We start from the raw sequence: 26119 nt of genomic DNA, 5'->3' as shown, positions 1-26119 counted from the left end.
TACAAAACAAATCTTCTCCATGACCAATAACAACTCTCATACAGGGCTAATGCATTTGTGTGCCTCTCCAGCATCCTCCCCCTTAATCCTTCTTGTACTAATGCTTAAGGTCACAGAAAATCAATGGAATCTCTAGACAGAAGAATTTTTTTTTGGGGCGGGAAGCCAAAATGACATTTCTTCATCACACCCACCTCTATAGCATGGATCCTGCTTTAAAATTGGTTAAAAAAAAAAAAAGTGTTAATAAAAAAGTCCAAAGGGTCTTCTGTGTAATTTTAAAAAGCGGGCCAGTTTCACACTTCTAGTAAAACTATTATAAAATTATTTGATAGCCTCATTCAACTAATTCTATATGGCTATGAGAGTGAAGTCTGGAATATATAGGAAGGGACAGAATGTCAATATAAATCCTGCACCTCCAGTTCTCTAACTCTGTGCATCCACTGAAATTCTCCCAAACAATGGAGCTTGGATGTTTCCCTTACAGCTCATCAGAGTAAAAGATATTTTCAAATTCTGGTGTCACCTCACAGTAACAGCAGCACAAACACCTTCCACTGCCAGGCACATTGTGAACTAACACAAAACCTCGCAAAAAAGACACTCAAAATCTATACTGCAATCCCATCGTAACATAACAGTAATAACACCAAGGACTCAAACAACAATAACCCTACCTGTGAAAAAGCAAGGGTAAATATTACACTGGGTCCTAGAATACCAATACACCACCTACTGAGGAAACAAAACAAACCCGATTGCTATAGATCCCTATACAGACACTACATGCTAGCAGAATCTCTCATCACGGTCACACACACAGAGCAGAGACAGACCCTCACCAAATACAGAATACAAAATAAAGAAGCACAAATTAGACAAAAACTGAAATGGAAACCCCAAGAAGCCAGACTCCATGTATTAACAATGGAAAAACAGAACCAGCATTCCTCATAAAACAAATAAAATCAAGAAACATAAAGCATCAGTTATAATAGTAAAACCATAATCAACCTAATAATTGAAGGTTGACCGACGTGCCGCAAATGCGCAGTAGAGACCAGCTCTACCGCGCATGTGCGGGCGAGCACGTCGGTCTCTGCCAGAAAAAAAAAAACGCGGCGGGTGGCGGCGGCGGGTGGCAGCGGCGGCGACCAGTAGCGAGGGAGGGACGGACTGAGTGAGTGGGAGGGAGGGAGGGACTGAGTGAGAGGGAGGGAGGGATTGAGTGAGGGGGAGGACTGAGTGGGAGGGAGGGACTGAGTGAGAGTGAGGGAGGGGGAGGGACTGAGTGAGAGGGAGGGAGGAGTGGGTGAGTGTGTGGGAGGGAGGTAGGGAGTGAGGGGAGAGGGAGAATGAGGGAGAGGTGAGAGACAGGGATGTGAGTAAGTGGAAGGGTAAGAAGTTGTGGAGCAGAGAAAAAGGGAGAGGGGGAGGGGATGGGATTGAGAGAGGGTGGGGAGTGACTGAGGGAAGGGGAGAGTGGTGGGAGTGACTGAGGGAAGGGGAGGGAGGTGAGAGTGAGGGGAAGGAGGCAGTGGGAGACAGAGGGTGAGTAAGACTGAGTGGAGGAAAGGGGGGAGAGAGGGAGAAAAAGTGTAGAAGGGTGCTGTGTTAGAAAATGGACTGAAAAAAAATGTAATGTAGCCCGTTTTAACGGGCTTAACGGCTTGTAAAATAATATTTTAAAACTACTGATAAATAGAATTTCTATTAATTTGAATCATATACATTTTTTACAATTTCCCAAACACCAATAAAATATTTCAAAACAGCACATATATCAAATAACACCCAATAATTAAAACTAATAAGGATTTTAAAAAGCCCCTGCTGTCCCCTTCTGTGGGAGCTCTTGATTTCCAGTCACCCTGATATTGTTGAGGATTAGGAGGTTATCCTCTCTCACACATATTCACATGTCCATTCTCTCTCACACATTTATTTATTTATTTATTTATTTATTTATTTAAAGAATTTTTATATACCGGGGCACGTAGCAAAACATCACCTCGGTTCACAGTGTAACATAACATAGCAAATAGCTTTACAATGAATATAAATAACGGTTCACAATATAAAATGATATAGTAGCAGGCTTTACAAAAGATTATTATCTGCTTGTAAACTATAAAAAGGTTTAAACCTTCAGATTTAGCTCTGTTAAATCAACTACCAACTCAGCTTTATGATTTTTTCTCCATACCTAGAACCAAAAGAAAGGGAGGAGGTCTGCTTCTCGCAGCCAAGAAAGGTCTAAGAATATCTTTACAACATTCATATACCACATCAAAATTAGAGCTCTCTTTCTTTAAATCTGATCATTTACAAATTGGCCTAATCTACGCTCCACCAGGATCTTTAGATTCTGACCCTTCACCAGTCATTGAACTCTCTGCCAAATACTTCAACCCAGACAAACCTGCCATCTTACTGGGTGATTTCAACTTACATGTCGATGCTTCACCACAATCCCCAAATTGTGTTACCCTACTCTCGGCTCTCAACTACATGGGCTTCACACAAATTATAAAAGCCCCTACCCACAAAGCAGGTCACACTTTAGACCTTATTTTCATTAATCAGTGCATCTCAAACACAAATACAATCACATGTTCACCTGTCCCTTGGTCGGACCATCAAATCATCAACACGACCTTCAAGCTTTCACAACATCCTCCACTTTCGTTCCCAAAAAACACTATTCAATTCAGGAAACCTTGTTCTACAGACCTTCTCATCAATCAGTTCACTAATGAATTATCACATCTCGATCTCTCCAACGCATCTACAGCCACCACCTCATGGTGCAACATCACCAAAAAGATCGCAGACATTACCTGCCCTTCCATCACAAAAGTAGTACAACCTTCGCCAGACAACAGGAAACCCTGGTTCACCCCAGAACTGAAGCTGCTTAAACAAGAGCTAAGAAATAAAGAACACACTTGGAGGAGAAACCCATCCCCCACAACATTAGCTATTTATAAAACCTCCCTCAATGCTTATAGGATCACCATACTGAGAACAAAGAGAGATTTTTTCTCAAAAAAAATACATCATTTCATATTTGATTCAAAAGCACTTTTCTCCTACGTTTCAGCTCTCACTAAACCATCACCTCCTACCATTCCTGATGATCAAGCACTCAACAAAGCATCAGAACTAGCAGAATACTTTAAGGATAAAATTGACAAACTGACTATCTCTTTCTCATCATCTTTTTCATATCCCCCTTTCCCTCACATTACCTCACCTCAACTAAATACAACGCTAGAAACTTTCGAGACCACTTCAGCACTTGAGATAGAAAACATACTTAAAAAAATGAAACCGTCATCTCATCCCTTAGACACAATTCCTACTAACCTTCTCATCGCAATAAGAAACTCCATATCAAAACCAATTGCAGACATCATTAACTGCTCTCTCTCCCAGGGTCTAGTTCCTGACCAACTTAAATTAGCCATTCTCAAACCTCTACTTAAAAAACCTAACCTTCCAACCACAGATCCAGCTAACTTCCGCCCAATAGCTAATCTGCCATTGATCGCCAAAATTATGGAAAAGATAGTCAATAAACAACTATCTGAATATTTGGAAGAAAACAACATTCTTGTATCTTCCCAGTATGGCTTTCGGAAATCGTTAAGCACTGAATCTCTCCTTATCTCTCTTACCGATTCTATTCTATCTAATATGGACAAAAAACAACCACATCTTTTGATACTACTAGATCTCTCTGCAGCCTTTGACACTGTCAACCATTCATCTCTATTAAAATGTCTGGCAGATATAGGCATTAAAGGAACAGTCTTCAGCTGGTTCAAATCCTTCCTAGCAAATAGACAATTCAAAGTAAAGATTAACAACAAAGAATCACAACCGATCCCTTCCAACCGGGGGGTCCCTCAGGGTTCCTCCCTTTCCCCTACCCTCTTCAACATTTACCTCTTACCTCTATGTCATCTACTTACTAAACTAAACCTAACTCACTATCTCTACGCGGATGACATCCAGATACTCATCCCAATCTCAGAATCCTTACAAAAAACCTTGGCTCACTGGAACAATTGTTTGCAACAGATCAATCATCTTCTCTCCAGCCTTTGCCTCATTCTTAACAACAACAAAACTGAGATCCTAATCATCAATCAAGACATCAACATCAAACTTCTAAACCCAGCTGACCTACTCAACTCATCCACTCCCATATTAAATCACTCACCACATGTTCGAGATCTAGGTATCATGCTAGACAATCAGCTCAATTTTAAAAAATTCATAAGCACAACCACCAAAGACTGTTTTTATAAGTTACAAGTCTTAAAAAAATTGAAGCCTCTTCTTTATTTCAACGATTTTCGGATGGTCCTACAAGCCATTATTCTATCAAAAGTCGACTATTGCAATTCGCTTCTCTTTTGCCTTCCATATTCATCCATCAAACCCCTCCAAATGCTACAGAACTCTGCAGCCAGAATCCTTACCAATACGAATAAAAGAGATCACATCACCCCCATTCTCAAGCTCCTCCACTGGCTGCCTATAAAGCAAAGGATCCTATATAAAGTACTCACCGTAATTCATAAATCCATTCACAATATCTCTCCTCTTCAATTATGTAACCAACTACGCCCTCACTCCTCCTCTAGACCCATCAGAGGAGCATATAAAGGCACACTCTATGTACCTTCAACAAAATCCTCGCATCATAAACGTGCCATATCTACAGCAGGCCCCATTCAATGGAATGCGCTCCCACCAGACATTCGGCTTGAGTTCTGCCACTCTTCATTCAAAAAAAAACTTAAAACCTGGCTCTTTAGCCAAGCTTTTCCAGGACCATGATCATCATTTTTTCCCCTCCAACCAGCAAGAACATATCTTCTTCACAAACCCCCATTTTCCATACCACTACCTACTTCGGTATCTAATCTCTTGCTGCAGGACACTTGAGACTTTCTCACTTATACGTTATAATTTTTATGCTCAATAAGACCTGTCAACTTAATTGTTTAAGTCTTTTTTTTTTTTTTTTCTCCTTTATCTTTTGGTCATCAATGTTACAACGTTATTGTTAAATTTTGAACTTATGTACACTGTTCCAAGTTTCATAACCTTGTTCTATGTAATGCCTTTTGGCAATTTTCATGTTCTGTTTCAATGTAAACCGATGTGATCTTTATTTCATATAGGAACACCGGTATATAAAAATCTAAAAATAAATAAAATAAATATACAAGAGACTGAAAATTAACTATATACAAGGGAGGATGCAGTCAAATTTGACTGATAACATGGGCAACAGTAAAGGTTTGGGGAGGAGGGGGGTGGCGGAGAGGTAGGGTGAGCTGAAGGGAATATGGAAGTCGGAGGAGGAGGGAGATGAGAAGGCGGGTAGATGCGGGAAGTGTATTAGTAAGTTTGGATCAGGTAGGGGGGTAGAGTTGTAGATGTGGATGGTAGTCAATTAGTCGGGGTATGCTCGTTTGAAGAGCCATGTTTTAAGATTCTGTTTGAATTTTTTGTGGCATGGTTCCAGGCGTAGGTGGGGGGGCATATTATTCCAGTGGGAGGTTCCTGCCATGATGAAAGAGCGTTCTCTAATAGAGGCGTGTTTCATGAGTTTGGGGGACGGTGTTGGGAGTTTGGCCTTGTGTTGCTGTCTAGTTGGTCTGGTAGGGTTGCGGAGTTGGAGATGTTCAGTGAACCATTGCATGTTTTGGTTGTGAATGGCTTTATGTATGAGTGTGAGGGCTTTATATATTATCCTTGAGGCTACAGGGAGCCAATGTAGGGATTGAATGACAGGGGTGATGTGTTCGTGACGGTGCGTGTTGGTGAGAATGCGGGCAGCAGCGTTTTGTAGGAGTTGAAGTGGTTGGAGGGTATTTTTTGGTAAGCCTAGGAGGATAGCGTTACAGTAGACACATACACTGTCACATACATACACATTCATGCTTTTATACCCATCATAACCTCTCACAGACACTGACACACTCTCAGGCTGTAAGACACTCTCTCCCCCTCCACACAACCCCCCCCCCCACACACAACCCCCCCCTCCCCACACACACACACACACACACACACACATACACTCTTACTCCCCTGGATTTTCTCATACACACTCATGCGCTCACATTCACTGGCTCCTTCACATACACACAAACACACACACTGACCTCCAGGCAAGCTCCCATTCATTTTCACACCACTCCCTTCCCATCCCCCAGACATGCACACATTCATTCTCACACACATACACCCCCAGGCAGAGTCCCATTCATACACATGCACACACTTTTGCCAGCAACCTCGGAACCTCTCTCATTCCTCTGCTGCCACTGGTACTGCTGCCGTGTGGCTATTGGGGAGGCGCTGATTGCTGCTACTGGCACTGAAGCCCATTCTGCTGTCTCCTCTGTGCAGGGCTTCCACTTCCTCCATACTGATCTCATACATTGTGAGATCCGCATAGAGAAAGTGCTACTCTTGCATATTTATTTATTTATTTATTTATTTTAAGTTTTTTTTATACCGATTTTCCTGCATAAAATGCATATCAAACCGGTTTACAATGAAACAGAATGAGCAGGAAGTAAAATTCCCAAAGATTACATGTGCCAATCACTAAAAAGTGATTTATTATTTTTTTTACCTTTGCTGTCTGATCTTAGTTTTCTAATTGGTTGGTCACAGACTTTTTTTTTCACCTTCCCTTTCTTATTTTTTTGCCATTTCCTTTTATATTGTCTTTTTTTCTATTTCTTTTTTCTCCATCTACTTCCCTCAAACACACAGGTTCTCATTCTCACATGCTTTCTCTCTCTCTCACACACACAGACGCACACACACCCACAGGCTCTCACTGTCACATGCTGTCTCTCATACAATCATTCATACACACAGTCTCTCACTGGCACACGCTGTCTGAGTCTCACACACACACAGGCTCTCTCTCACTCCCACATGCTGTCTTGCTCAAGCACAGGCTCTGTCACATGCGGTCTCTCTCACACACACACACACACACACACACAGAGGCTCTAACATGCTGTCTCTCACACACACACAGGCTCTCACATGCTGTCTCTGCAAACATTCAGGTCCTCACTCCCACACACAGTCTCTCAACTCACTCTCACACACAGTCTCTCAACTCATCTCATACACGCACACAGACACACTCTACAGGCCCTCAGCCTCTCTCTCACCTCTGGGCCTCCTCTTTACGGGTCACTACCGGGCCTCTTCCTCTTCTCGGGCCGCTGTGACTTGGGATTCACGGCGACCCGCGGCAGCTGCTCCTCTTCTGCATGCGCTGATGCTCCTCCTCCTTCTTGCCTGCCCGGCTCTGGCAACGTTTCCTTCCGGGGTCGCGTGGGCAGGAAGGAGGAGCAGCACCTGCAGGCTTGAACACAACCTTTTTCTTCGGGCCATGGTGACGTGAGCTCCATCACGGGCCTGCCGATCTGCCTGCGTGCTATGTGTTGCTGCTCAGCCGCCAGTGGGATGAGGTCCACTGGCAGCCGCATGAGCCTCCCTGCGCCCAGGGGCATTGGCTCCCTTCGTGATACCACTGCTCGCGGTGCCCCCTAATACTCGGCGCCCTAGGCCCAGGCCTAGTTTGCCTATTGCTTCCACCGGCCCTGCGTCAACCTATATTTTAAAATTAATATTCCCTGTACGTACCCAGATCAGTCCAGACACCTGGGTTCATTCCCCCCTGCCCAGCAGATGGAGACAGAGAAAAAGCTTTGCTGACACCTTATCATAACCAACAGTGCCCCCTGCAGTTATTCAGTATTTCTCTGTCTCCAGCAGATGGCAGAGGGTGTGAATCCTGCAGTTTACCAATTTTTTAGACCAATATGTTTTCTTTGAGCCTTCCTCCCGGGGGTTCTTCTGGATTTTTAGGAATCCTGGTGGGTTCTGCCCCGTCCGGTTGAGGTGGCCAAGCCGGGGGTTGATACCCTTGTGTGTGCTTAGTTTGTGCACGCGTGAGGTGTAAATCTGGTTGTCCAGATTCCTCCCTTCACAAGGCCGCTGAGGCAGCTGCAGACTCTTTTACACTATTTTTCATGGTTTTTCATGAGTTTTGTGTCTTTGCCTATTTTTTCAGGACAGATTGGTTTTTTCTGTAAAGCTAATTGAAAAAAAAAAGTGTGTTTGCACTGGAGCACAGTTCTACAGTGCGGGCGGCTTCCTCTCCTTAGGTAGGAGCTTTTTCTGGGGCTCTGGCGGCTCTTTGGGGAATCCTATCTTCTCTTTCTCGGTGAGTACCTTCTTTTGTTGGGGAGAGGACTTCCCTTTCTCACAGGACAAGCAGGATGGTAGTCCTCACATATGGGTGACATCATCAGGATGGAGCCCAATCACAGAACACTTTTGTCAAAGTTTCCAGAACTTTGACTGGCACCTACTGGGCATGCCCAGCATAGCATCAACCCTGCAGCCAGCAGGGGTCCCCCTTCAGTCTTCTTTTTTCCACGCAGCAATAGCCACGTGGGTTAAGGAGCTCTTCAGAGATTCCTGACAGGAATTTTCCTCATGGAACTTTGTTTAAAAAATTTCAATAAATTTTACCCCACAGGGATCCCCTTATCGATTTCTTTGATCCGCGGTCGAACGGTAAGTTTTTTGCCCGTTTGCGGTCGATTCCCGTCGAGTTTTTCCCTTGCAGCCTACTGGACATTGACCGCACAGCGACTAAATTTTGTTGAAGCCATGGCGTCTGGTTTCCATCCGTGCCCCGACTGCACTAGAACAATGTCCATCACTGACCCTCACACGGTCTGTATGATGTGCTTAGGGTCCGGCCACGATGTCCTTACTTGCACCAAATGTGCTCAAATGATACCAAAAGGTCGCAAGGCTCGACTCGATAAGTTGGGTCTTCTCTTTCGGCCAAAAACCCCGACTCCATCGATATCTTCGACGTCATCTGAACCAGTGCCGTCTACATCACGCCAGCATTAGGAATCCGCTGCTATCCGACCGGCCTCAAACACCGGGGGAACATCGAGAAAAACATCAACTCCGTAAAGCTCAGGCCATCTATACCTGTAAACCCTCGACATCGATGTCATTTGAGCCTCCGACAAAGAAGCCCCATACAGAAAAGGCTTCGTACCCTTCTGTCTCTGGATCACCAAGGCGTTCCCCACCTGGACAGGTGCTGGGATCCGCGATTCCACCTTCACCAGTGGACCCTTCGGCTACGCCAGTGCTACCTCCCACTCCAGAATCGGGTATTCATGTCCCAGGTTTCCGTGAGGAATTGGATCGGATGATCCAAGAGGCCATCGGCAAAGCACTCCAGGGCTTCCAACTTCCATCGATACCGGTTCCTCCTCCGGTCACCGATCCGATGCCCATGGCGCTGGTACTGCTATTGGCTAGAATGGACAAGTAAATCGGTGCCCTTCTACTGGTGGATCCGAGGGACCCGACTCCTTCCTCGCCAATTCCCTTGTCATCGGAGGAAGATGAAGATACACCGCTCTTCATTCCACCATCGGGAGTGCCACCACTGACACATCCATCAATGTCACCGATTCCATTGGTGCCTCCCTCGATGCCAGTCATACCACCATCGATGCCCTCGATGCCTCCATCGATGCCTTCGATTCCTCCTTCGGGACCATCAATGCCCAGGCCAGGGCCTTCAGGAATAACCTCGTTACTTCCTTCTGAAGAACATTTGGGAGTTGGTGATGACCCTTATAATCCTTGGACCGATGATTCTTCCCAGGATTCTGATGATCTACCTTCCCAGCCCTCCCCTCCTGATGAAAGGAAGCGTTCTCCTCCAGAGGATCTGTCCTTTATTAATTTTGTAAAGGAGATGTCTGAAACAGTCCCATTCCAGCTTCAGACAGAAAAGGACTCTTAGACACCAAATGCTAGAGCTTCTACAATTTCTCGATGCTCCAAAGGAAATCATGTCCATCCCTATTCATGACATCCTTTTGGACCTTTTGAAGAGAAACTGGGAGCACCCTGGCTTGGTGGCACCTGTTAACTGAAAAGCAGATGCTACCTACTTAGTTCTTTGGAAGCCCCTGGCTTCCAAAGAACTCAGTTGGATCATCACTCGGTTGTAGAGTCAGCCCAGAAGAGGGCCAGACGCTCAAAACCTCATTCATCCATTCCCCCAGGGAAAGATCAGAAGTTCCTGGATGCATTTGGAAGACGGGTATTCCATGGGTCAATGTTCATCTCTTGCATTGCATCCTAGCAACTCTACATGACCCAGTATAATAGGGCCTTGTTCACGAAGATTCAAGACTTTGCTGAGGCCTTACCTCTACAGTTCCAGGACTAACTTCATGCCCTAGCACAGAAGGGCTTAGATGCTGGCAAGCATGAAGTACAATCAGCGTATGACATCTTTGACACCGCTTCCAGGGTGTCTGCAGCCGGTATCAGTGCAAGGAGATGGGCCTGGCTGAAATCTTCAGACCTCAGACCAAAAGTTCAAGAGAGATTGGCTGATTTGCCCTGTGCAGGGGATAATCTTTTCGGTGAAAAGATTCAAGAAGCAGTGGCGAAGCTCAAGGACCACCAAGAGACTCTGCGCCAGCTCTCCTTACTGCCTTCTGATCCCTCTTCTTCATCCAAAAGATCTTTTAAGAGGGATTCTAAGAGACAATTCTACCGGCAGAGAAGATACTATCCCCCAGTGTCCAGGGGTCGGCCTTCTAAGCCTTACCGTAAAGGCCAACCTAGGCAGCCTAGAGGGCAGAAGTCACAGCCAGCCACTCAACCAGGTCCAGCAGCAGGAGAGAGCAGTACCCAGCTTCCACTTCCGACCATTCCGGTCGGCAGCCGGTTGTGCCACTTCTCCAGCCTATGGCACACAGTCACCACAGATCAGTGGGTACTTGCAGTAGTGTGCAAAGGTTACCACCTCAACTTTCTCTCTGTCCCACCGGATTCCCCGCCTCGGCTGACGTGGGGAACATCCGATCATTCACCGCTCTTGGAGCAGGAGGTCTCCCTCTTCCTCCAGTCCCGAGCAATAGAACCAGTGCCCCTCTCAGAACAGGGGCAAGGGTTCTATTCCAGGTATTTCCTGATACCAAAAACGTCAGGTGGGGTACGCCCAATATTGGATCTTCGCACTCTGAACAAATACCTACAAAGAGAAAAGTTCAAGATGGTGACCTTGGGTTCTCTACTTCCCCTTCTTCAAAGGGGAGACTGCTCTGCTCTCTAGACCTTCAGGACGCCTACATGCACATTTCAATTACTCCGTCACATCACAGATTCCTGCGATTCCTAGTAGGCCCAAAACACTTCCAATATCGAGTGTTACCTTTCGGCCTAGCATCTGCCCTCCGCGTCTTCACCAAGTGCCTCGTGGTGGTAGCGGCCTACCTCAGGAGTCAGAGTGTCCACGTCTACCCCTATCTGGATGATTGGTTGATCAGGGCTCCCTCTCAGCAAGGCGCGCTGACTTCCCTTCGCCTCACTTTGCATTCCCTAATCTCCCTCTGTTTTCTCATAAACTATCAAAAATCCAAATTAGTTCTTTCACAAATTCTATCGTTCATAGGGGCCGACTTGGACACTCTAAGAGTGAAAGCTTTCCTACCTCAGCATCGAGCTCTCACTCTTGCTTCTCTGGCTTTTCGACTGCAGTCTCGACAGCATTCTACTGCATGTCATTTCCTGATCGTATTGGGTCATATGGCCTCCACAGTGCATGTCATGCCCATGGCTCGCCTCGCCATGAGAGCAATGCAGTGGACTCAGTCTTCTCAGCCAATGTCCTCCACAATCCGCATCACAAAACAGCTCCGTCTATCGCTAGCTTGGTGGGCAAACCAATCCAATCTGGTACAAGGCCTCCCATTTCAGATTCCAGAACCTCAAATAAAATTGACAACAAATGCCTCCAACCTCGGCTGGGAAGCACATTTTGGAAACCTGCAGACTCAGGGCATCTGGTCTCCAGAGGAAGCCAAACACCAGATAAATTTCCTGGAGCTTCATGCAATCAGATATGCTCTCAGGGCTTTTCAGAATCACCTCTCCAACCAGGTCATCCTGATTCAAACCGACAACCAGGTGGCCATGTGGTACATCAACAAGCAAGGGGGAAAGGGCTTCTACCTCCTATGTCAGGAAGCTGCACAGATATGGGCGGAGGCCCTTTCCCACTCGATGTACCTCAGGGTCACCTACTTGCCGGGAGTGGACAATGTGTTGGCGGACAAGCTGAGTTGCACTTTTCAACCGCACGAGTGGTCCCTCAACCCCACTGTAGCTGGCCCACGAGAGCCTTTGTCACTCCAGCCTCCAGGCCCTCTCCCTGACTGCCTGGATGTTGAAAGGTTAATACTTCAACATCTTAACCTTTCAGAGCCGGTTTCTCGTGTCCTAGTAGCTTCACGAAAGCCTTCCACAAGGCAGTCTTATCGTTATAAATGGAACAGGTTTACAGGATGCTGTACTTCCATGTCCATCGATCCCTTCACTTGTCCCACACCGAAGTTTCTGGACTATCTCTGGCACCTGCCAGAGTCAGGCCTCAAAACTTCTTCTATCAGGGTTCATGTCAGTGCGGTAGCCGCCTTCCATAAAGGTGTGGGGGATGTACTCATTTCAGTACAACCCCTTGTCACACGCTTTTTGAAGGACTTGCTTCACCTTAAACCTCCACTGCGCCCTCCGGCCTCTTCTTGGGACCTCAACATGGTTTTGGGAAGGCTCTTGAAACTGCCATTTGAGTCTTTCCAATCCTGTGATCTCCGCTATCTCACTTGGAAAGTGATTTTTCTGTTGGCGATCACAGCTCGCAGAGTTAGTTACAGGCCTTAGTCACCTATGTGCCTTACACTAAACTTCTGTATGACAGGGTAGTACTCCGCACTCACCCTAAATTTTTGCCTAAGGTAGTATCAGAGTTTCATATCAATTAATCCATTATACTACCCACTTTCTTTCCCAGGCCCCACTCAAACCCAGGAGAAAGGGCTCTGCATACCATTGACTGTAAACATGCTCTAGCTTTTTATCTAGACCGTACAGCTGCCCTCAGGAAGGGTACTCAATTGTTAGTTTCCTTCGATCCCATCAAATTGGGCAAACCTGTGGGTAAGCAGACTCTCTCCTCCTGGTTAGCGGACTGTATTTCCTTTTGTTACCAACAGGCAGGCATTCCGCTTCAAGACCGTGTTAAAGCACACTCTGTCAGGGCCATGGCAACATCAGTAGCGCACCTATGCTCGGTGCCGCTTGCTGACATCTGTAAGGCTGCTACCTGGAGCTCTCTCCACACCTTCGCAGCCCATTATTGTTTAGACAAGGCTGGCAGACAAGATTCCATCTTCGGCCAGCCTGTGCTACGCAACTTATTTGCGAACTGACATACCAACATCCTTCCGCCAACCCGGTAGGGTTCAGGATGACCTCTACCAAATTCCACCCCGGTTCTTGTGCCTGTTGAACGTCTTTGGGTACATTTGGTGCATTGCTCGGGCATCCTCAGCTCGGTACTCACCCATATGTGAGGACTTACCACCCTGCTTGTCCTGTGAGAAAAGCAGAATTTCTTACCTGTAACAGGTATTCTCACAGGACAGCAGGATGTTAGTCCTCATGAAACCCACTCGCCACCCCGCGGAGTTGGGTTCGCTTTCGATTTATTATTTTATTTTTCGCATGCACTTTTACTATAAGACGAGACTGAAGGGGGACCCCCTGCTGGCTGCAGGGTTGATGCTATGCTGGGCATGCCCAGTAGGAGCCAGTCAAAGTTCTGGAAACTTTGACAAAAGTGTTCCATGATTGGGCTCCATCCTGATGATGTCACCCATATGTGAGGACTAACATCCTGCTGTCCTGTGAGAACACCTGTTACAGGTAAGCAACTCTGTTTTACTTCATGGCTCGCGTCAGGGCATGCCGTTCGTGCAGCACAGATTCTTTGCTGCTCAATAGGTCGGGACTTTGTGCGTGCTGTGCCGACGGTGGGGAGGGCTCGTCTGTATCTCCTCCTGCTAAGCAGCACCGCATTTCGGGTGCGTTAGGACTGGCTGCGACTACTTTTTCTTCTAATTTACCTCACCCGGCCGGCACAGGAAAGATGGCCATTTTGGATTTTGCCGCAGCAGTTCCCGCGTTGCCAGAGGGGGTGGGGGAGGGTCCTGCCTTTCTGTCTCCAGCCCGTTCCGGGGTGGGGAATGGGCAGGTAGGGCTGGAAGGGGAGAAAAGCTCTGGGCTGCCTGTTTTTCAACCAGACCATACGGGTTTTGGTGCAGGGAGACTGTTTTCCACCGACTTTGTTTTATTACTCCTTGATGCCTATTTGACCAGACAGAAGGCGGCTTGGGGAGCTCCGCTGCCTCCGCTAGTCCAGCCCACTGAGGGACCTCTGGGTGGTGCCAATAGGTCAGCTGTGCCCGGTAGGAGGGTTTCTTCAGCGCAGGGCTTGATTCTTCGCCCGCTGAGTGATGCAGCTGGGGTTGTTGAACCAGAGGACGCTATCGTAGCTCCTAGGGGTGCTGGTTCGGGGTCTGGCCAGGGAGCATCGGTGGCTCCGGTTCTTCCGGCTACCGAGGATGCAGGTCAAGAGGATGACCCGGTCTCTTCTCTTCATGAGGCAGAGGATCCTAAGGTGGTCCACCTTTTTCAAAGGGAAGAGCTGGAGGTTTTGCTTCCCTTAGCATTTCAGTGCTTGGGGTGAAAATGCCTCAGGAGGACCAGGATTTGGAGGGAGAAGATCCAGTCCTGGAAGGCATGCGAGGTCCCCTGACTTCTTTCCCATACCACAAGTCGATTAGGAAGCTAGTGGAAGCGGAGTGGGGGACTCCTGATTCCGGTTTGAAGGTTGGAAGGTTGGAAGAGCCATGGGAAAGCTTTACCCTCTACGGAACAGAATTTGGATTTTTTTTTTCTCTCCTGAAGGTAGACGCAGCGATTTCAGCTGTGACTAAATAGACAACGATTCCGGTGATTGGTTCGGCCACGTTAAAAGATGTACAAGATTGTAAGATGGAGTTGCACCTTAAAAGGATTTTTGAGGTGACGTCCCTGGGTTTGTGTGCAGCGGTTTGTTCCAGTTTCTTTCAGCATGCTTGTCTTCGATGGGTACAGCAGCTCCAAGGGAATTCATCTCAGTCAAGTGTGGACACGAACATGGCTGAGCGAGTGGAAGCGGCTGTGGCTTACGATGCAGATACCCTCTATGATTTGGTGCGTACCTCCTCCAAGGTGATGGCATCAGCAGTAGCCGCCAGAAGGTTGCTCTGGCTCTGCAATTGGGCGGCAGATGTTTCTTCTAAAGCGCAACTGGCATCCTTGCCTTTTAAAGGTAAGTTCTTGTTTGGTGAGGATTTTGAGCAGTTGATGCAGTCTCTTGAAGACAATAAAATCCTCAGGTTGCCCGAGGATAAGCCTAAGGCTAAGAGATTTTTTCAATCAAGGTCTCATTTCCGGTCCTACAGAAGGTTGCAGCCTGCGCGAGGTGTGACGGGGCCGCAGAAACAATATTTTTCGCATGTGCAGGCATGGGGGCAGTCCTTTCGTGGAGCCCGAAGGTCCTTCAGGGGATCCCCTGGCGGCTCCTCGGCAGGAGTTAAGACTTCCCAATGATGTGAGGCTGGTCCACTCTGTCGTTCCTATTATAGGAGGTCGGTTACGGCAGTTTTACGATGAGTGGGCCAAGATCACTCAGGACCAGTGGGTTCTCAGCGTGGTAAGAAACGGCTATGCTTTAGAATTTGCTCGTTCCGTGAGAGAGCTTTTTCTGATTTCCCCATGCAGCTATCCAGACAAGCGGTCGGCGGTTCAAGTGACTCTAGACCGGCTATGTCGCTCCGTCAGGGGAGATACTCCATTTATTTTCTGGTCCCAAAAAAGGAGGTCTCGTTTCAGCCGATACTCGATTTAAAGAAGGTCAATGCAAAGCTCAAAGTGCCACACTTTAGGATGGAGACCCTCAAGTTGGTCATAGCGGCAGTGCGCAAAGGAGAGTTCCTAGCTTCCTTGGATCTCAAAGAGGCTTATCTGCATATTCCCATCCATCAGGACTCAGCGTTTTCTCCGCTTCATGATTTTGGAACAACATTTTCAGTTTCAGGCCCTTCCGTTTGGTTTTGCCACAGCTCCGCGGACTTTCACCAAGGTGATGGTGGTGGTGGCAGCTTTCCTTCGAAAGGAGGGTATTCTGGTGCATCCATATTTGGACGATTGGTTGATGAGAGCCAAGTCAGAGTTTCTGTGCCGCAAATCGGTTCATCGGGTTCTCAAGTCCTCCAGTCTCTAGGTTGGGTGGTGAATCACGCCAAGAGTCAGTTGTCACCGACACAAACTTTGGAGTATTTAGGGGCCCTGTTCGACACTCTGATAGGCAGGGTTTTCCTCTCCCAAGATCGAGTCCTGAAACTTCAGTCTCAGATCCGGCGGTTTTTGCAGTTGCGAGTGCCCAAGGTCTGGGACTACTTACAGGTTCTTGACTCGATGGCCTCCATGCTAGACTTTGTTCCGTGGGTTTTTTCCCCATATGAGATAAGAACATAAGAAAATGCCATACTGGGTCAGACCAAGGGTCCATCAAGCCCAGCATTCTGTTTCCAACAGTGGCCAATCCAGGCCATAAGAACCTGGCAAGTACCCAAAAAACTAAGTCTATTCCATGTAACCATTGCTAATGGCAGTGGCTATTCTCTAAGTGAACTTAATAGCAGGTAATGGACTTCTCCTCCAAGAACTTATCCAATCCTTTTTTAAACACAGCTATACTAACTGCACTAACCACATTCTCTGGCAACAAATTCCAGAGTTTAATTGTGCGTTGAGTAAAAAAGAACTTTCTCAGATTAGTTTTAAATGTGCCCCATGCTAACTTCATGGAGTGCCCCCTAGTCTTTCTACTATCCGAAAGAGTAAATAACCGATTCACATCTACCCGTTCTAGACCTCTCATGATTTTAAACACCTCTATCATATCCCCCCTCAGTCGTCTCTTCTCCAAGCTGAAAAGTCCTAACCTCTTTAGTCTTTCCTCATAGGGGAGTTGTTCCATTCCCCTTATCATTTTGGTAGCCCTTCTCTGTACCTTCTCCATCGCAATTATATCTTTTTTGAGATGCGGCGACCAGAATTGTACACAGTATTCAAGGTGCGGTCTCACCATGGAGCGATACAGAGGCATTATGACATTTTCTGTTTTATTCACCATTCCTTTTCTAATAATTCCCAACATTCTGTTTGCTTTTTTGACTGCCACAGCACACTGCACCGACGATTTCAATGTGTTATCCACTATGACACCTAGATCTCTTTCTTGGGTTGTAGCACCTAATATGGAACCCAACATTGTGTAATTACAGATGGCATTGTTGACCCGCTGGAAGCCAGTGTCGGAGGAGTATCATCTGGTTGCCTCTCAAGGGTTTTGCGAGAGTCTGTCGTGGTGGCTTCAGACTTACAATCTCATTTGGGGAGTGGACCTCGAGGTTCCGGATTGAATGGTGGTCTCTACCAATGCCAGTCTCTCTGGATGGGGAGCAGTTTGTCAGTCTCATTCAGTTCAGGGATCCTGGCGAGAGAGACTGCGTGGTCTATAAACCAGCTAGAGACCAGGGCGGTTCGCTTGGCCTTGAAGGAGTTTCTGCTTCTGCTATGGACTCGTTCGGTTCGAGTGCTGTTGGACAACGCGACAACAGTGGCGTATATAAATTGACAGGGTGGAACCAAGAGCCAGGCGGTGGTTCTGGAAGCACAGAGGTTGGTGCTCTGGGCGGAGCGACATCTAACATAGAAACATAGAAATGACGGCAGAAGAAGACCGAATGGCCCATCCAGTCTGCCCAGCAAGCCTCACACATTTTTTCTCTCATTCTTATCTGTTTCTCTTAGCTCCTTGTTCTATTCCCCTTCCACCCCCACCATTAATGTAGAGAGCAGTGATGGAGCTGCATCCAAGTGAAATATCTAGCTTGATTAGTTAGGGGTAGTAGGGGCAGTAACCGCCGCGATAAGCAAGCTACACCCATGCTTATTTGTTTTACCTAGACTATGTTGTACAGCCCTTGTTGGGTTTTTTTTCTTCTCCCCTGCCGTTGAAGCAGAGAGCCATGCTGGATATGCATTGAAAATGAAGTATCAGGCACATTTGGTTTGGGGTAGTAACCGCCGTAACAAGCCAGCTACTCCTCGCTTTGTGATTGCGAATCCTTTTTTTCTTCACCCCTGTCGTTGAAGCTATGCAGGATATGCGTGAAGCATCAGTTTTTTGTTTTTGTTTGGTTTTTTTTTTTCCCCTGCCGTTGAAGCAGAGAGCTATGCTGGAAATGCGTGATGTATCAGTCTTTCTCCCATGCCGATGAAGCAGAGAACCATGCTGGATATGCATGGAAAGTGAAGTATCAGGCACATTTGGTTTGGGGTAGTAACCGCCGTAACAAGCCAGCCACTCCCCGCTTATTGAGTGCGAACCCTTTTTCTTCTCCCTTGCCGTTGTAGCAGAGAGCTCTGCTGGATGTGTGAAGTATCAGTTATTCTTCTCCCCTGTCATTGAAGCAGAGAGCTGTGCTGTATATGCATTGAAAGTGAAGTATCAGGCATATTCCAGAGAATGTTCAGGTGGACTTCTTGAGTCGGACTCGCTTGGATCCAGGTGATTGGGAATTGTCAGAGACAGCCATGCAGTTGATTCGAGATCATTGGGGAGCGCCGCATGTGGACCTTATGGCGACCTCTCGGAATTCCAAGGCATTCCCATTCTTCAGTCGCCGAAGGCAGCACAGGGCTGAAGGGGTCGACGCTCTGGTTCTACCATGGCCTCATGGGGTTCTACTTTGTTTTTCCTCCTTGGCTGCTGGTGCCAAGGTTCTGCGTCTCATAGAAAAGCATTGCAGTGAGGTGATTCTGGTGGCTCCGAAGTGACCTCAGCACCCGTGGTTTGCGGATCTGGTCAACCTGGCGGAGGACGGGCCACTTTGCTTCGGCCATCTGACGTGACTTCTTCGAGAGGGTCCCATATTTTTCGACCAGGCTGCTCGCTTTTGTCTAGTGGCATGGCTTTTGAGAGGAGGCATTTGAAAAGGAGTCACCACATTGTTACAGTCTAGAAGGAAGTCTACTAAGCTGTCTTACGCTCGGTTATGGAAGATTTTTGAATCCTGGTGTTCCATCAGGGGCGTTAGTCCACTCAGGCCTTAATTTTTTTGCAGGATGGCTCCGCCAAGGGCTTTTTTGCAGGATGGCTTTTTAGCAGGATGGCTTCGCCAAGGGCTTATCTCTCAGTTCAGTTAAGGTGCAGGTAGCAGCACTGGGCTCTCTCCATGGCAATATTGATGGCTCCTCTATTTTGGCTCATCCGGACATGGTTCGTTTTCTGAGAGGGACGATGAATTTACATCCTCCGGTTCGGAAATCCTGTCCATCCTGGAATCATAATCTTGTCCTTAGAGCTCTGCGTGAAGCTCCTTTCAAGCCGCTCCGAAGGGCTACTTTGAAGGATTTGACACTTAAGGTAATTTTTCTGGTGGCCATATGTTCGGCTAGAAGGATTTCTGAGTTACAGGCGCTATCTTGCCGAGATCCTTTCCTTCAGATTTCGGAATCCGGAGTTTCCTTTCGGACAGTACGTTTCTTTTTTACCAAAGGTAGTTTCAGCGTTTCAGTCTGTGGAGCTTCCGGCCTTTCCTGCCTTACCGGCATCAGATCCTCATGCGAGGGAGCTCGTACGTCTGGATGTATGGAGAGCCTTATTGCGTCACCTCGATTTTACGAATGACTTTAGGAGGTCCGATCACCACTTTGTGCTGTGGAGTGGTACAAACAAAGGTTCCAAGGCTTCTAAAGCCTCTATTGCACGATGGTTGAAGGAGGCCATTTCTTCCGCGTATATCACGCGGGGTCGTCCAGTTCCGGAAGAGTTGCTTGCTTATTCCACACATTCGCAAGTGGCCTCATGGGCGGAGTCACAACTTGTTTCTCCACAGGAAATTTGCAGGGCGGCGACTTGGAAGTCGCTGCATACTTTCGCAAGGCGCTATCACTTAGATGTGGGGGCTCCGGCAACCCCTTCCTTTGGAGAGAGTGTTCTGCGAGCGGGACTCTCCAGGTCCCACCCTGATAAGGGCTTGGGTACATCCCAGATGTCTGGACTAATCCGGGTATGTACAGGGAAAGGAAAATTAGTTCTTACCTGCTAATTTGTGTTCCTGTAGTACCACGGATCAGTTCAGAGCCCGCCCAATTAGAGAAGGGGTATATTCAGGGGAGAGTCATCCGCTCAGCTGTAACATTGTTCTCTGTTGCATTCCATGTTGTTGTTGATTATAGTTTAATGGTTCAATGATTTTTTTCTATTATCCACTTTGATATAGATATACTGAGGAACTGCAGGGGGCACTGTTGGTTATGATACGGTGTCAGCTAAGCTTTTTCTCTGTCTCCATCTGTTGGCAGGGGGGAATGAACCCAGGTGTCTGGACTGATCCGTGGTACTACAGAAATGAAAATTAGCAGGGAAGAACCAATTTTCCTTTGTAAGAGGCAAGTAACATGCCTAGTGGAATCAAATAGATGTTAAATAACATTGAAGAGTGTACTGATCCCTGAGACACCCCTGGAAAAATTGACTTCCATGAAAATGATTGCTGTTGGCCAATTGTAATTCGATGCTGTCTACCCAACAAATATGAACAAAACTACTTCAGTACAGTATTGCTAATACCCAAAGTTGAAAGCCTTGCTAATTAGAATCAAATTGACTTAGGGAATAGCCACTACTTATGATTGTGCAATAGCAGCATGGGATCTGTTTATTGTTTGGGATCTTGCCAGGTACCTGTAACTCGGATTGGCCGTTGTTGGAAACAGGATACTGGGCTTGATGGACCTTCGATCTTTCTCAGTAAGGCAAATTCTTACGTTCTTACATAACATAAAATCTTGTAACATGAGTAGTAGGGTTTTGGTGTTATCTCTTGGGGTATAAAATTTGATTATCTTCTAGAAAATCAGTGAACTGAGAGCACATCTTTTTTACTTCTTTAGCAAGGGTGGGTAAATTGGAGATAGGTCTAAAATTAATGCTGAAAGTAGTCCTGTAGTGAGCTGCTGAGGTGTTCCTAAGACCTGTGTCCCCCTAAAACAGGCTTGTTTCACAGGGCTTGCTCTATCTTCTTTCCTGCAGCCGGCATCTGGGTGGAAAGCTGGGTGCCTCTATCAGTCAGACTTTGGGTGTGGAGTACATGGGTCAGCTGACTCAATTCAGTGAATCACAGCTGCAGAATCATTTTGGGGAAAAGACGGGGTGAGTACCATGTTTCTTGATCTTTCTTTTTACTTCTTGCATGGGAGAAGGTATTGCTTCATATGGTGTATAAAGGCCCTCATCTGTTCCCACATTCTCTCAGCTCTGAGTGAGTATAATCCTATACTTCTGATGTGTTGGGCTATCTTCTTTCTCAGGTTGTGGCTTTATGAGCTCTGCAGAGGTACTGAGCATGAGCCAGTGAAGCCCCGACAATTAATTAAATCCATTGGCTGCAGCAAGAACTTCCCCGGAAAAACAGCTCTAGCCACTCGAGAACAGGTAAGAAAGGACTTCAACTGAGGCAGAGCCTTTCTCCCATGCCCTCAATATTGTAAAAAGAGAACATTGAGATATTAGTACTGAGTCACATTTAGAACTGTTTCCTTGAATACATGTTATTCCTCTGCTATACTCCCAGTGCCAGCCTACCAAGGAGCAGGATTTGAGGTAGGATTGGAACCCAGGTCAGCTACTGCCGTTCTCCATCTGTCCACTTTATTCTGTAACCAGTTGCTATGTTCCTGAACTCAGCAGTAACTCTGAAACAGCCAGTCAGTGTACCAGGCTCTTTTGCTCTTTTTGCAGACAGGACAAGTGTGAAAGAAAGATGAAGAATAAAGAACATTTCAAAGTTCCCTGTACATACCCAGATCAGTCCAGACTCCTGGGTTTTGCCTCCCCTCCTGCAGATGGAGACAGAGAAAGTTTTACTGACACTGACACTTAAGACGAGGTGCCACCTGCAGTCCTTCAGTATTTCTCTGTCCCCATCAGATGGTGGAGATGCAAAGGCTGCAGTCTGACTAGAAAAAAAAAAACAGTCAGAAAGGGCACATAGGCTTCTGTCTTCGCCTCCCAGAAGGTTGTTAGACCCTGGTGAGTTCATCCCTTCTGGTGTGTGAGGCTTGCGAGCAGGAGGTTGGAGACCCAGTGTTGCTCGGATACCTGGCCAGACAGGGCTGATACTCGGGCGTCCCGGATCACTCGCCCTGTGGCATCATTGGAGCCCGTTGCCTCTTCAGAAGCCTGCTGCTGCTGCTTTTTCTAAAGTGAGTGCCCCTTTTTCTTTTGTTTCTGTTTGTTAAAGTTTGCCAAGAAAAAAAAAAAAAGAACATAACATAAGAAATTGCCATGCTGGGTCAGACCAAGGGTCCATCAAGCCCAGCATCCTATTTCCAACAGAGGCCAAACCAGGCCACAAGAACCTGGCAATTACCCAAACACTAAGAAGATCCCATGCCACTGATGCAATTAATAGCAGTGGCTATTCCATAAGTAAATTTGATTAATAGCCGTTAATGGACTTCTTCTCCAAGAAATTATCCAAAACATAATATTGTTCCAGCCCTTATTGAAAGTTTAATTATCCCCTTGTAGGACACTAGCTGATTAATTACTAAATTCACCTGTAAATTTAAAGTACTCTCATTCCAACTCCCTTAGTATCCTAAACTTAACTAGGAACTCAATAATACTAAGATGAAGGCAGCAGTCCAGCAGCAAGAGGGGGGGGGGGGTTTCCCAGTCTTTTGCATTGTGTCACATGTATGATTTTTTACCCGCCGGTGAGAGATTGTATGTGTGCACTCTGTGCAAAGAGCTCCTGGCTCTCAGGGAACAAGTCTGATCTCTGGAGGCTAGAGTAGCAGACTTGGAGGAGCTGAGGGAGACAGAGAGGTACATTGACGAGACCTTCAGGGACATAGTAGCCAAGTCCCAAATCCATTCTGGCAGCCCCAGTGCTGCCTTGGATCAGAAAGGTCTCCCAGTAGGAGAACATCACCCTGGTGTAGCAGGAAGTGATCCTGTAGCAAGGACCTGCTCTCTCTAGGTGATGTATTGTCCTCTCACACTGAGGACAAATCTCCCAGGGCTACTGCCCAGGAGGGAAGGGTTAGGCCGGCCATTATAGTTGGTGATTCAATTATTAGAAATGTAGATAGCAGGGTGGCTGGTGGATGTGAGGACCGCCTGGTAACTTGCCTGCCTGGTGCGAAGGTGGCAGACCTCACGCGTCACCTAGATAGGATTATAGACAGTGCTGGGGAGGAGCCGGCTGTCATGGTACATGTGGGCACCAACGACATAGGAAAATGTGGGAGAGAGGTTCTGGAAGCCAAATTTAGGATTTTAGGTAGGAAGCTGAAATCCAGAACCTCCAGGGTGGCATTCTCTGAAATGCTTCCTGTTCCACGTGCAGGTCCCCAGAGGCAGGCAGAGCTCCAGAGTTTCAATGCGTGGATGAGACGATGGTGCAGGGAATAGGGATTCAGCTTTGTAAGGAACTGGGGAAACTTTTTTGGAAAGGGGAGACTTTTCCGAAAGGACGGGCTCCACCTTAACCAGAGTGGAACCAAGCTGCTGACACTAACTTTCAAAAAGGAGATAGAGCAGATTTTAAACTAGAACAAGGGGGAAAGCCGACAGTCACTCAGCAGTGCATGGTTCGGGGAAATGTATCCTTGAAGGATACTAATGAAACAGGAGAGTTAGGGCATCCCAACAGAGAGGTTCCATCAAATGCAAAGATAGTTCATATGCCTATATGTAAAAAATCACCAAAGCTAATGATTTCCGAATTATCCCAAACAACTGAAAAGCAGGTTGTTAAAACAAGCAAAAACCACACTTTGAAATGTCTGTATGCCAATGCCAGAAGTCTAAGAAGTAAGATGGGAGAGTTAGAGTGTATAGCAGCAAATGATGAGATTGACATAATTGGCATCACAGAGACTTGGTGGAAGGAGGATAATCAATGGCACAGTGCTATATATATATGATAGGGAGGATCAACTTGGTGGGGGTGTGGCACTTTATGTCCGGGAGGGTATAGAGTCCAACAGGATAAAGATCTTACAAGAGACTAAATGCTCAGTAGAATCTATATGGGTAGAAATCCCATGTGTGTTGGGTAAGAGTATAGTGATAGGAGTATACTACCGTCCACCTGGACGGACAAAATGGTCAGACAGATGATGAAATGCTAAGAGAAATCAGGGAAGCAAACCAATTTGGCAGTGCAATAATGGGAGATTTCAATTACCCCAATATTGACTGGGTAAATGTAACATCAGGACTTGCTAGAGACATAAAGTTCCTGGATGTAATAAATGATTGCTTCATGGAGCAATTGGTTCAGGAACCAACAAGAGAGGGAGCTATTTTAGATTTAATTCTTAGTGGAACGCAAAATTTGGTGAAAGAAGTAACAGTGGTGGGGCCACTTGGCAACAGTGATCACTTAGAGAATAGCCACTGCCATTAGCAATGGTTACATGGAATAGACTTAGTTTTTGGGTACTTGCCAGGTTCTTATGGCCTGGATTGGCCATTGTTGGAAACAGGATGCTGGGCTTGATGGACCCTTGGTCTGACCCAGTATGGCATTTTCTTATGTTCTTATGACTCAGTTTGAATTTTCTTCTGCTTACTTTTTTTTTCTTATGTTCTTATAACATGATCAAATTTAAACTAATAACTGGAAGGGGGACAATAAATAAATCTGCAGCTCTAACACTAAATTTTAAAAAGGGAAACTTTGATAAATGAGGAAAATAGAAAAAAACTGAAAGGTGCAGCTGCAAAGGTTAAAAGTGTTCAACAGGCTTGGACATTGTTTAAAAATACAATCCTAGAGGCGCAGTCCATATGTATTCCGCGCATTAAGAAAGGTGGAAGGAAGGCAAAACGATTACCGTCATGGTTAAAAGGCGAGGTGAAAGAGGCTATTTTAGCCAAAAAAACATCCTTCAAAAATTGGAAGAAGGATTCATCTGAAGAAAATAGGATAAAACATAATCATTGTCAAGGTTAGTGTAAAACATTGATAAGACAGGCGAATAGAGAATTTGAAATGAAGTTGGCCATAGAGGCAAAAACTGATAATAAAAACTTTTTAAAATATATCCAAAGCAAGAAACCTGTGAGGGAGTCGGTTGGACCATTAGATGACAGAGGGGTTAAATGGGCTCTTAGGGAAGATAAGGCCATTGCAGAAAGACTAAATGAATTCTTTGCCTCCGTGTTTACTAATGAGGATGTTGGGGAGATACCAGTTCCAGAGATGGTTTTCAGGGGTGATGACTCAGACGAACTGAACGAAATCACTGTGAACCTGGAAGATGTAATAGGCCAGATTGACAAACTAAAGAGTAGCAAATCACCTGGACCGGATGGTATGCATCCTAGGGTTCTGAAGGAACTCAAAAATGAAATTTCTGATCTATTAGTTAAAATTTGTAACCTATCATTAAAATCATCCATTGTACCTGAAGACTAGAGGGTGGCCAATGTAACCCCAATATTTAAAAAAGGCTCCAGGGGCAATCCGGGTAACTATAGACCAGTGAGCCTGACTTCAGTGCCGGGAAAAATAGTGGAAACTATTCTCAAGATCAAAATCGTAGAGCATATAGAGAGACATGATTTAATGGGACACAGTCAACATGGATTTACCCAAGGGAAGTCTTGCCTAACAAATCTTCATTTTTTTTGAAGGGGTTAATAAACATGTGGATAAAGGTGAACCAGTAGATGTAGTGTATTTGGATTTTCAGAAGGCGTTTGACAAAGTCCCTCATGAGAGGCTTCTACAAAAACTAAAAAGTCATGGGATAGGAGGTGATGTCCTTTCGTGGATTACAAACTGGTTAAAAGACAGAAAACAATTCCGCTATTACCCAGCAGTTTCTTAAATTTTATCAAACCTTATATTCTGCTGAATCCCATATCCAGACTGGGGATATCCTCCAATATCTACGAGCCATTACCCTGACCAGTCTTGATCAGACGATGAGGGACAGCTTAAATGCGGAAATTACTACTCCG

The 26119-nt window shown here is 46.2% G+C and overlaps 1 protein-coding gene across 2 annotated transcripts in view; it reads left to right on the top strand.

The window, feature by feature from the left end:
• The window catches only part of POLH (DNA polymerase eta), a 218479-nt gene that overhangs the window by 111562 nt on the left and 80798 nt on the right, over window positions 1-26119 (top strand). For both annotated transcript variants that reach the window (XM_029592831.1, XM_029592833.1), the window contains exons 7-8: window positions 21170-21289; window positions 21448-21571. In XM_029592831.1, coding sequence (XP_029448691.1) covers window positions 21170-21289; window positions 21448-21571 — 244 coding nt within the window. The remainder of the gene's footprint in view (window positions 1-21169; window positions 21290-21447; window positions 21572-26119) is intronic.

The sequence above is a fragment of the Rhinatrema bivittatum genome, chromosome 3 (assembly GCF_901001135.1).
Source record: "Rhinatrema bivittatum chromosome 3, aRhiBiv1.1, whole genome shotgun sequence".
Lineage (NCBI taxonomy): Eukaryota > Metazoa > Chordata > Amphibia > Gymnophiona > Rhinatrematidae > Rhinatrema > Rhinatrema bivittatum.
The sequence above is the reverse complement of the archived record's forward strand: the minus strand, read 5'-3'. Positions and strand labels throughout refer to the sequence as shown.